This window comes from Anguilla anguilla, chromosome 2 (genome assembly GCF_013347855.1).
Source record: "Anguilla anguilla isolate fAngAng1 chromosome 2, fAngAng1.pri, whole genome shotgun sequence".
In the NCBI taxonomy this organism is placed as follows: domain Eukaryota; kingdom Metazoa; phylum Chordata; class Actinopteri; order Anguilliformes; family Anguillidae; genus Anguilla; species Anguilla anguilla.
In genome coordinates this window covers 74405097-74417365 of record NC_049202.1, presented here as the reverse complement: position 1 = coordinate 74417365, position 12269 = coordinate 74405097, and the positions used below count along the sequence as shown (strand labels likewise).

At 40.1% G+C, this 12269-nt stretch overlaps 2 protein-coding genes across 3 annotated transcripts in view; one reads left to right on the top strand and one right to left on the bottom strand.

Annotated features, from left to right (window-relative positions):
• Nucleotides 1-10055, top strand: part of LOC118219943 (zinc finger protein 585A-like) — a 33684-nt gene extending 23629 nt beyond the window's left edge. The window contains exons 3-4 of one of the 2 annotated variants that reach the window (XM_035403450.1): nucleotides 5186-5202; nucleotides 6534-10055. In XM_035403450.1, the coding sequence (XP_035259341.1) occupies nucleotides 5186-5202; nucleotides 6534-8538 (2022 nt within the window). In that variant the 3' untranslated portion in view covers nucleotides 8539-10055. Of the gene's footprint in view, nucleotides 1-1810; nucleotides 2034-5185; nucleotides 5203-5478 lie in introns of those variants that run through there. The other variant, XM_035403448.1, reaches the window with a different exon arrangement.
• Nucleotides 1-12269, bottom strand: part of LOC118219963 (zinc finger protein 708-like) — a 235537-nt gene that overhangs the window by 154997 nt on the left and 68271 nt on the right. The gene's annotated exons all lie outside the window — the stretch shown is intronic.

The window sequence follows — 12269 nt, the reverse complement described above, 5'->3', positions numbered from 1 at the left end:
CTGGACTTGGCACAGATCCATTCTGGAGTCACTGGTTATCTGGGTTATTTCTTGTTAGCTCCAATGCTAACATTGATGACTTGTCACAAATATCACAGTTAACCTCATAAAATATACAAAGGTGATTGCAATAAAGTGTATTGCTCTAAAGGTCTGTGGTAAATGCTGAAACACCAGATGAGCACATGACATAAATGGGTAAGCAGGTGACTTAGGCGCATCAACTGTCTTAACGACTACTTGTATTTTTATTTTTATTTTTCCATAGATTGCGTTGTTGCCGTTCTCGTTGTTAGTGTTAATCAGTTTAACCATCAGGGTCCAAGTTGAACTATGCGGTTGTTCCCTGTACTTGGACCGGTACTTCTCTCTAGGGGTTTCGTCATACTTGTTCCTGGTTATGGTTATACACTTTGTTGTACATCGCTCTGGATAAGAGCGTCTGCCAAATGCCTGTAATGTAATGTAATGTAATGTAAGCAAGGGGGTCTGGCAGTAGCCACAGTGACGGCTGCATCCTAATTCTGCTGAAGACTGGAAAGGGCATCCCACAGTTTAGCTCTGTCTTTACTGTATACCCTCCCACTTGATTAGGACTTCATGTAGCGTGACACTCGTTTTGGGATTAAGCCTGAGACTCTGTTGTACGTTTACACCCACAGCCTCATGTGAGCACTCAACAAATGACGTTGAGAGATTATATTAGGTCATTAGAGGTTGGTTTTGATATTACATAAATAATGGATTTGTCATTTATGGCAAAGAAAAAATGTAGAAAAATGGAACATTCAACCAATATCCAATATCCTTGGCATAAGTTAGGTCAGAATAGTGTTCACTGTGTGAACTGGACTGTTTTCTTGGCTAGAAATAGTACGAAATGAGTATTGTGTCTTATTGAACCTGTGTTTTGTAGTTGTCCATGTCCATACGTGGTTCTGGATAAAAGCGTCTGCTAAATAAATGTAATGTAATGTAATATAACGACAATGTTTTCCGATTCCATAGTAGCAAATGAGCAGATATATTTATATTTTTGCCATCAAAATCTGCCATGCTATCATGGCAGTCAAAGAGGGCCATCCTTTGAATTGTACAAGGTCTGACCAGGTGGAGAATTTTTCCACTAGGGGGTTTGTTTGAAAATATAATTAGTTATTTTATTTTGAAATTTCATCTTGATCATTTCGCTTTATACCAACAGTGGCCAATGTTGGTATAGAGGGAAATTAAGAAGTAGATATACTGACCAAACAGACTCTAAGACTTCAAAACATTTACCTACGAGACTTACATAGTAAAGCTTAAGTCAAGGTTTGTATTAAATTTCACATGGTGAAAATCTGGGAAGAACACTGGGACAACAGGGAAACAGGTAGACACTTGTATAGAATATAAAAACACGTTGGTGCTGGGAGAATGGGGGGCTGGAATCGGAAATAAGAAACCATTATAACCCGCTGGTCATACAGGACTCAATGATACACTGTATAAAAAAGGTAAGCATCCAACAGAAAAATTCTTACACTGTAATGAACCAGAACTGGTAGAATGCATATTATTTCAATGTAAAGCATACAGTAAAAAAAAAAACAGTTTATTTGTATCAATGAGGAATGTAAAGCACAGTATATCAAAATATATTTCAAACAAAATATTTGGTTTCATAATCAGCTTTTTGAAGGAAACTAATTAGTTAAAAGAATGTGGTTCGTCTGCCAGATCTACTGCTCCACACTCCAGTCCAGTTGGTGGCAGTAATGCAACAAAAGCTGGATTGTATGGCAACAAAAGATGGATTGTAAACTGATTGTAAACCATCATTCCTCCACAGAACTAGACGAAGAAGAAATAGGAGGGAAAAGAAGAAAAGCAGGAGACCTGGTGTATTGCCGTAGATTAAGCCTGCTCTTCTGAACAGAATGCTGTTCGTTTTACATTTTATGGCTAACACAGATTTTGCGAGCATGTGGGATCCTTCGCTTCCAATAATTTAAATTCGTCCAGTTCAACAAACGAGCGACTGAATCTGGGTAAGTCCCCAACATTCTGATGTTTTGACTGTTCAGTCAGTTTTGTTTACATTACATTACATTACAGGCATTACGTTTACAAGCAACAAGCTTCAAATCGGTTTGGTTTCCGTTCGCTATAATGTTTGCATGAGATATGTGTTTGCGAATTTGTTCGTTGATTTTATCCTAGAATTGTGCACGTTATTATTGGGATGGCAGGTATGCCGTCCCGCCAAGTTACGCCTTGGCGGGGGTATGGCCCATACCGATACAGCACCGAGAGTTTGGCAATTTTAAGGGTTCCCCACAGAAATAACCAAAACAGCCACAGACACTCAGCCCTTAAAAACATTAAATTCTGTACATTCTGACCCCATTTCAACAGACAGAATTCATAAACAACTTAACATGTCCACACAATAAAGCCCCAAACTAAAGGGATTTTGCGTTTTCTCCTTCTGCTTCTTCTCATTCTTATTTTTCCTGCCGCCTATCCCACTAACAACATGACTTCCCATTAGACATTTCACTGACACCAGCCAAATCTTCACCTACACGACCCAGTCAAAAACGCGCATACACACGCAAAATACCCATACATTTTTACTCTGAAACATTTCCATTTTAAATAGCTCGTCCACCTGTGGCCTAGTGGCCAAGGTTACAGTCCTGGGAACACGGGGTCGTAGGTTCAAGCCCAGCCAGGAACACGTTTCTTTAACCTGCTTCGACCCTCACTAACAATTGTCTACTACTTATCAATTATTGCTTTTGCACCATATCTACCCGCCGTTCACCGTTTAGTTATTAACCGGCTACAATATTGCTAAGCCATATGGATTCAACGCGAGCTCTTCTGTGCTTACTGGCCTGTGTTCTTCTTTAAAACCACCGGCAGGTTTGCTAATGATATTTCACGCACTGCATAGCTATGGCATGGTGCTGCACTAACGAAGTCACAGACTAGTAAACCTCCGGTTTAAGGCTTGAATCCCACCTCACCCTCAGGCAGATAATTTCCTCTTTTACACTAACGTTTTCTTACGCTTATATTTGCTTTACCAAAACTCACTCACGGCCACCCATATGCATTTCATGGCGGCAAATGTATTCCTTTTATTAAAAAGTTACACCAGTTCACCACCGTGCCATTTCTACTAGCTATATTTCTTCACTTGGTTACCGTACAAAACCTTCTTATCAGCAAACGCCACATTTCTACATTCATGTTACCTCGCCCTGTTCTTTATCTAGCCACATACAAACAATTACTACGTATGTACGTTCTGCAACTCCGCATTAAAACATTACATTTAAAATCATGATTCACTCATAAATATAACTACTAGCACTGAACACGAGAAACACATCAGTGCAATAGATTTCACACGTTATTTAATCCTCCACTTCAAAAACTGACGTTTAATACAGACTGTTAGAAATACCGTTTGATAAGGAAACTAAGCTCGCTCATGGTCACTTCATTTACTTCGCACTATAGTCTGTGATCATGTCCACCTTCACCTACATGCCCACTCTGCTAAAAACATAGTTTCAACTACGCAATTTCATCATTTCGCCTAATTTATCTCACACTGTTGTTATTTTCTCATATGCAAAGCCTGCTGGGACATATGCGTTTGCTCCTATTCTCCACTATCAACTTTTCGGTTCTAGCTTAACAAAACGGCAAAGAGGATTCCTACCTGCAGATAAGCCTATCAAAATGCCCTATAAACGTTACAAACACTAAAAGTGCATCTTCACGAAATAACAGACAACGGAGCAGGACAGAAGGGTATGCCAGTTGCGACCTAGGCAGCTGTAATTCTACGGGCTTGCTGATTCTTTTGTCAATCAATGCAATGGAATTCTGATGTGATCTGGCAAAAAAGTAAATACTTGACATCCTATAACTACAGGAGAATAATACAGCATGGTGAGATTAGGAGTTGATTAGCCTCGCGAGCCAGTCTCTTTTTTCACTTGGTTAAACAGCCTGGCCGATGTCTTGTGCTCTAGGCATGAATGAAGGAGGCAGCCTTCCCGGGATGGTTGTATTTTACATACCAATCGGAGTGTTTTGGCCAGGCGTGATCTGAAACATGCACCGGAAACATTACCGGAGCCAAACTTTTTCCACAGACCCGCATCAGTTCGCCACTATTTGGGGAAAATGATTGTATTGATTGTAACAGGCAAACAATCAAAACCAGTGCTTCTTCTGGCCATTAGGAGATAATTTGGGTTAGCTCGATAGCTTTGTCCGTTTCGGTGCGTTTCAGTCGGCACTTAGATTGCAGCACACACTGAACAGAGGGAGTGTCGGGGGGCGGGGGGGGATGAGGATGAAGGAGAACCGGCACACTGAGACGGACAGTTCGGTTAAACCATAGGGAGCTGCTGCTGGCTCCCAGCGACAGCCTCCCTTTTTCCCCAGAAAGCACATGCGTTCGTCCAGACTAGGAGTTGATTGATACCGATGTAGCATTTTGTCAGCAATGGGACAAGTACAGCATCAAGACAGGACACATTCACACGTAATGGTAGATCCTTGTAAAAGGGAATGCACTTTTCTCAGCGCTATAAATCTTACTGAAGAATGGATTTCTTCTTGATCTCGAAGTCCTCGATTGAATGTTTAATTGAAAGAGCTTTTTCCATGAGTGGGTAATGCTGAGGCATGCTGCCCTAATGCTGGCTAGTAGCCCAGCAGAGTTAGAGGCTACCCAGTCGTTAGCTGCTTGGTGACTGTGGGCTGATTGGAGCCACTTAGGCAAGCTTGTGGCCACAAGAAGGGCCGCTGTTAGCCACAGATGTACAATACCTCCCCCCGCGCACCTACCCTAGGACATGGCTCTCAATGGCTGCAGCTGATCCTGCTATGGCAGCCGGTGCTCATGGTATGTCCAGATGGTCTAACTGGGGCACTGCACTGGACAGTGATGGTGACTCTTTGCCAGTCCAGGCAGTAACATCTCAAAAAGAAGGTGGTGAGATGGGAGCAGGGTGACCTGAGCGGGACCCGGTCAGCCAGCAAACCACAGCACCCCAAAATCTTTAGGATGAACCCCTAGAGCAGCGGCCTCAAAATCCACATCAAGTGTCCAGGGGCATCCAGTGATGGTGCTGGTGTGCACCACTTCCACCATACATCTGATGCAGACCAGTGTTCTGACCACCTTGTGCTATGGCCAGCCTTCACATTCTGAGTCACTTCAGAAGGTTTTCTGCCGCTATTCCATAAGATAACAAGAAAAAAGGCAAACATAGAGGCTGTCTGTTAAAATTGTTCTTATGAAATTGACATAAGGTATCAATCAGGGACGATCGAATGGTTTCTCCCAGCTTATAATGCAAGAGTGACCACTGTAGTCAGTCAGGCAGAGTTTAAAGAATGTGTGAGCTGCTTCAGTAGGACCTGTTGTATTAAGGCTACATACCTTCCCTTGTTTCCTTCCAGGAGCTGCACTACTGCACACCTTTGAGTAGCAGTATGATGCAGGCAGGAATCTCTCTGAGACAGGACACTGAGCCAACACTACCAGAGTTCACTGAGGAGCACAGGATGAGACAGAAAGAAGAGGAACTCAGTGGACTGGAGTCTGTCCACATGGCAGAGTCAGAGACAGTGTGTGCTGCACCAGGACTCGACACACTGGAGCCAGAGTGTGTTACAGCACACAGTGGGGTCAGTGATGTACACCACACACACACACCACTGATTAAAACAGAAACTGATCTGGGCTCCACCCACACTGGAGATCTTTTTGAGACTGTGAACATAGACAATAAAGAGCTGGGATATGTAACCCGTCAACAGCCTGACCAAATCAAAACCGAGACTGATGATGGAGGATATCTTAAGACAGAACACAGTGGTGGCTTGCTGGATATTAAATGTGTTAATATTAAAACGTGTGAAATGAAGTGTGAATCCAGTGAAAGTATAGTGAGTGATCTGATGAATACTGTGGTAAGTGAAGCTGCAGTTGATCACAAAGACCAGATTGAACCATGGCAATGTGCCGGAGAGTCAGAACCCAACTGTAAAAAAGAAATTAATGATGTGCCTACCAAATATGTGGATGTAAATCATCACTGTGAAATGATCACTGAAAGTAGTCAAACCAGAATAGTCCAGAAGATTACAAACAATACCAACAAACATAATTTCCAGGGAATGGATGTGATAAATGAACACACAAATAATTCAAGTAAAAACCAAATCCTATCGAATTTCCGTCAAAAAAATATCATTTGTAGAAATAATGGTGCAACTAATACTGGTGAAAAGCATTTCAAATGTTCTCAGTGTGAGAAGTGCTTTAATTCCAAATCTGGTTTAAAAACACACCTGACAGTTCATACAGGTGTTAAGCCCAACAAATGTTCTCAGTGTGGGAAGTGCTTTGCCACTATATCTAATTTAAATAGACACCTGAGAATTCATACAAGGGAAAAGCCCTACACATGTTCTCAGTGTGGGAAGTGCTTTGCCACAATATCTAATTTAAGTGCCCACCAGAGAATTCATACAGGTGATGAGCCCTACAAATGCACTCAGTGTGAGAAGTGTTTTAATTCCAAGTCTGGTTTAAAAATACACCTGACAATTCATACAGGGGTAAAGCCTTACAAATGTTCTCAGTGTGAGAAGTGTTTTTTCTCAACATCTAATTTAAAGGTCCACCAGAGAATTCATACAAGTGATGAGCCCTACAAATGTTCTAATTGTGGGAAGTGTCTTTCCTCCATATATTCTTTAAATAACCACCTGAAAATTCATACAGGTGAAAAGCCCTACAAATGTTCTCAGTGTGTGAAGTGCTTTTCCACAATATCTCATTTCAATTCCCACCAGCGAATTCATACAGGTGAAAAGCCCTACAAATGTTCTCAGTGTGTGAAGTGCTTTTCCTCAATATCGCAGTTCAATTCCCACCAGCAAATTCATACAGGTGAAAAGCTTTTCAAATGTTCTCAGTGTGAGAAGTCTTATATTACCAAATCTGGTTTAAAAACACACCTGTCAGTTCATACAGGTGTTAAGCCCAACAAATGTTCTCAGTGTGGGAAGTGCTTTAATTACAAATCTGGTTTAAATAAACACCTGAGAGTTCATACTAGTGAAAAGCCCTACAAATGTTCTCAGTGTGGAAAGTGCTTTGCCACTATATCTAATTTAAATGCCCACCAGAGAATTCATACAGGTGATGAGCCCTACAAATGTTCTCAGTGTGAGAAGTGTTTTAATTCCATGTCTGGTTTAAAAACACACCTGACAATTCATACAGGTGAAAAGCCCTACAAATGTTCTCAATGTGAGAAGGGTTTTTCCTCAACATCTAATTTAAAGGTCCACCAGAGAATTCATACAAGTGACGAGCCCTACAAATGTTCTCATTGTGGGAAGTGTCTTTCCTCCATATATACTTTAAATAGCCACCTGAAAATTCATACAGGTGAAAAGCCCTACAAATGTTCTCAGTGTGTGAAGTGCTTTTCCTCAATCTCTCATTTAAATTCCCACAAGCGAATTCATACAGGTGAAAAGCCCTACAAATGTTCTCAGTGTGGGAAGTGCTTTAATTACACATCTGGTTTAAATAGACACCTGAGAATTCATACAGGTGTAAAGCCCTACAAATGTTCTCAGTGTGGGAAGTGCTTTGGCTCAATATCAAATTTAAATGCCCACCTGATAATTCATACAGGTGATGAGCCTTACAAATGTACTCAGTGTGAGAAGTGTTTTTATACCAAATCTGGTTTAAAAACACACCTGACAGTTCATGCAGGTGACAAGCCCCACAAGTGTTCTCAGTGTGAGAAGTGCTTTAATTCCAAATCTAGTTTCAATAGACACCTGAGAATTCATACAGGTGAAAAGCCCTACCAATGTTCTCAGTGTGGGAAGTGCTTTTCCACAATATCTCATTTCTATTGCCACAAGCGAATTCATACAGGTGAAAAGCCCTACCAATGTTCTCAGTGTGGGAAGTGCTTTCATTCCAAATCTACTTTCAATAGACACCTGAGAATTCATACAGGTGAAAAGCCCTACCAATGTTCTCAGTGTGGGAAGTGCTTTAATTCCAAATCTAGTTTCAATAGACACCTGATAATTCATACAGGTGATGAGCCCTACAAATGTAGTGAGTGTGGGAAGGGTTTTAGTACAAAATATCATTTAAAGACCCACCAGATAATTCATACAGGTGAAAAACCCTACAAATGTTCTCAGTGCAGGAAGTGCTTTAATTCCAAATCTAGTTTCAATAGACACCTGAGAATTCATACAGGAGACAAGCCATACAAATGTAGTGAGTGTGGGAAGGGTTTTAGTACAAAATATCATTTAAAGACCCACCAGATAATTCATACAGGTGAAAAGCCATACAAATGTTCTCAGTGTGGGAAGTGTTTTTCCCAAATATGTAATTTACATATCCACCAGAAAATACATGCTAGGATAGGCTCCAGCACCCCCTGCGGCCCTCCTCAGGATAAGCGGGTATAGATAATGGATGGATGGATGGATTAAAAGCCCTACAAATGTACAGAGTGTGGGAAGTGTTTTTTCCCCAAAGACATTCTTTAAATTTCCACAAGATGATTTATACAGGTGAAAAACCCTTCAAATGAATTCAGTGTGGCAGGTGTTTTAAATTACCTTAACCGGATTCATTCAGATGAAAAGCCTTATAGTGGTATTTTGTGTGTGAAGTGCTTTTCCAGAACAAGCTTTTTAAAATGCATGAAGTTAATTCATACAAGTGAAAAGCCATGAACATGTATTCAGTGAGGGAACTGATTTTTCTTTAACATGTGCTTTGCATCGCTACAACATGATGTTGCATGTGAATAGGCCCGCAATTAGTGCGGTCAGTGTGGGAAATGTTTTAATGCAAAATATAATTCAGAGACTTCACACAGATGAACAGCCCTGTACGTGTACATAGAGCAGAAAACATAACTGAACTTTCTGCCAGAGAATTCATACAGGTGTAATTCCCTACAAACATTTTTTAGTGTGGGAAGTGTTTTTGACAACACAAGCTTTAACATGCCACAAGGTCTATATACAGGTAAAATGCCCAATGTAAAAAAAAAAAAAATTAAAAAAAATAATAATGATTTTTTTTATGTATTTTTTTTTTTTATATCAACATTGGCTGCTAATTTTTTATTTTTATTTTTTTTTAACAAATTTCTTTACAAATTTGTAAAATAATATTTGTTTACACATGCATATGGGTTTTTCCACTAATGTTTTCTCTTATTATTATGAACCTTTATAATTTCAGGCCACATTATTTAATTGAATCTAGCCTGTATATAAAAATTTCCGGAAGTTAAATTATTCTGGTGAGAAACCACACAGCTTTTATACAAGCTGGTGGGACTTTTCCACAGAGCCTTGTTCTCAACGCGCCACAATAGGGTACTGACTCCTCAAATAAACTTTCAAATTTAGGATTTTTACCAGTAAGTTTTCAAGTGGAACTTTGCACTTGTAATTAATTCTTTTTGTGACCTGCCTTCTGTAACAAACCTTTCCTGCTGTATAGTCGCACAGTATATCATTGCCCTGTGATTTTCCTTGGTGATTGTATTTTTGAGAGGCATTTGAAACCACAATAGCTGAGGCAAACTGGAATCCCATTTTCTTTAATAACAAGTGTTTCACCTTTTTATTTTTTAGAAAAAGTAATTTCCCTTGGAGTCCAATTGTTGATATATTGTGATGATGAAACTGACACCAGTGTACCTTGTTTGAACGACACAATGTGAAAACTCTTTGCATATACTGCTGTAAGAAACATGGTTGTGTGTCTTGCCAACATATATCATAAAACATACTTAACGGTTTTGGCTTTTTTTTTTTTTTTTTTTTTTTTTTTTTTTTTTTTTTTTACTGCCAATGTAGAGGCTGTAATGTGTTAATGAATTTAGTTTTAGTTCCTGCTGTGCATTCCTGAACACTTACTGTATATGAATTGTGTATGAAATAAATTTACATTGTGAATGTAAGCATACCATGTTATGTAAATTTCTGTATGAATTGTCTCTTTATCTAGCCTGTACGGGTCATTGCTTTCTGCTTTACCACCCCTGTTTGTAAATGTAGTTTAATTCCTGCTTTACATTCCTCCTGTCAGCTAGGTGAGGATTAATTGAAATATGTTTAATTTTCTGACCCCAGCATTTTTAACTGTTAAAACCTTGTTTGACGTGTGGCACTCTGAATACCAAACACAAGTGCATCAATCGTTAAAACACCTTACTTACCCAACATGTAAAATATATTTATTTGATTTAATTTGGTAATTATTTTCAAAGATAATTATCAATTAAATCGTCAAATTATTTGATAGGCAGAGCAAACTGTTTGGATCAACCTTTATCTAATTGTACAACTCACAACCAGGTGAAAATTAAGAACAAATACTCACATCTAATCTAAAGGTGAGGTTCAACTACTTTAAAACAATTAATGAAGGTTACAGACATGGACAGTCACATAATTTAATGTGAGAAAATACTAAACCAAAGCTTTTGTCACAAAGTGGGGTGACATAGCTCAGGTGGTAAAAGTGGTTGTCTGGCAGTCGGAGGGTTGCCGGTTTGATCCCCCGCCTGGGCGTGTTGAAGTGTCCCTGAGCCAGATACCTAACCGCTAACTGCTCCCAATGAGCTGATTGGTACCTTGCATGCCTTGCAGCCTTTCACCGTTGGTCTGTGAGTGTGAGTGTGTGTGTGAATTGGTGAATGAGAGACATAAATTGTAAAGCGCTTTGGATAAAAGCGCTATATAAATGCAGTCCATGTAGTAATCCAAAATGCAGAAATCAAAAGACAGCAAAATAGTCCAAAAGAATCAGAGATGAAATATAGAATGGCAGACCTAGATACAGGACTCAGATGCCCACTTCCAACTGTTACAAAACTGCCTCCTTCCAAGTTGTCCAAAACTAACACTAAAACTAAAACAATGCTGCATATTTTAACTGGTTAAAAAAAGGAGGGTGCAGGGGCATGGACATCCTCTCTGACACACACACACACACACACAAATTCACCCTCAGATAGTAAGCCCCCAATCCTTGCTCTGTCTTTTTTCCAGGCTTTGATGGCTGAGCACTCATACCTTGCACCATCATATTCCACTAGCTCCCCAACCCTTTAATTGCTAATCCCTCACCATCCCCTCCAGCCCAAAGCACGTCCTTCACCTGAATCCTCCGGCCAACACCAGTCAATAGGAGATTTGCAACTGAGGGGGTACTGGATTTTATAGAGGAGGAGGCAGAAAAAGACAAGAAACACCACTAAAAGAAGATGCAACCAATAGACTAATATTTTTAATTGTTTGAGAAAATGGTGGTGAAACTGTCATTTTGGTTTGGTTTCATGTATTTCAGTTATGATTTCCAGGAGTCTCCCATCAGCCTGGGGCATTATGGTGAGGAACCTGGAGATCTTCATCAGGGTTGATGTTAGGGTTGATCAGGTTCAATGACATCACTGGTCTTGAGGCACAGCTTGTCATAAATCTTCGAAACATCATTTTCCAATTTCAACTTTAATATACCCCAGAGTGGTTATTTGAACACTCTTTTAAACTATTTCTGCTTCTAGTTTTATGAGTATGTAATATTGTGCTTGATATCTTGATGTGTATTTTGGGAAAGGAATACAAATTACTGGCTTATGGGAAACAATGGCCATGTAATTAATACTGTTCTACCATCAAAAACTTTGGCCGATACTAGAACTGTATAAATTCCGATTGATGCAGAATAGCCTAAACCTGGTTGAGAGCAATATATCAAATGGTAACTTTGTGTGGTTGTTATGGTTTGTGTATGACTGACAGGGCAAAGCTGCCCTGAGCACAATAACCTTCCCAGATAGCCAGTGACTCCAGACTGGATCTGTGCCAATTCTGGCCATAGCATTGCTAGGCTGGACTTGGCACAGATCCATTCAGCACCAGATGAGCACATGACATAAATGGGTAAGCAAGGGGGGTCTGGCGGTAGCCACAGCGACGGCTGCATCCTAAGTCTGCTGAAGACTGGAAAGGGCATCCCACAGTTTAGCTCTGTCTTTACTGTATACCCTCCCACTTGATTAGGACTTCATGTAGAGTGACACTCGTTTTGGGATTAAGCCTGAGACTTTGTTGTACGTTTACACCCACAGCCTCATGTGTGGGTGGTTTTGATATTACATAAATAATGGATT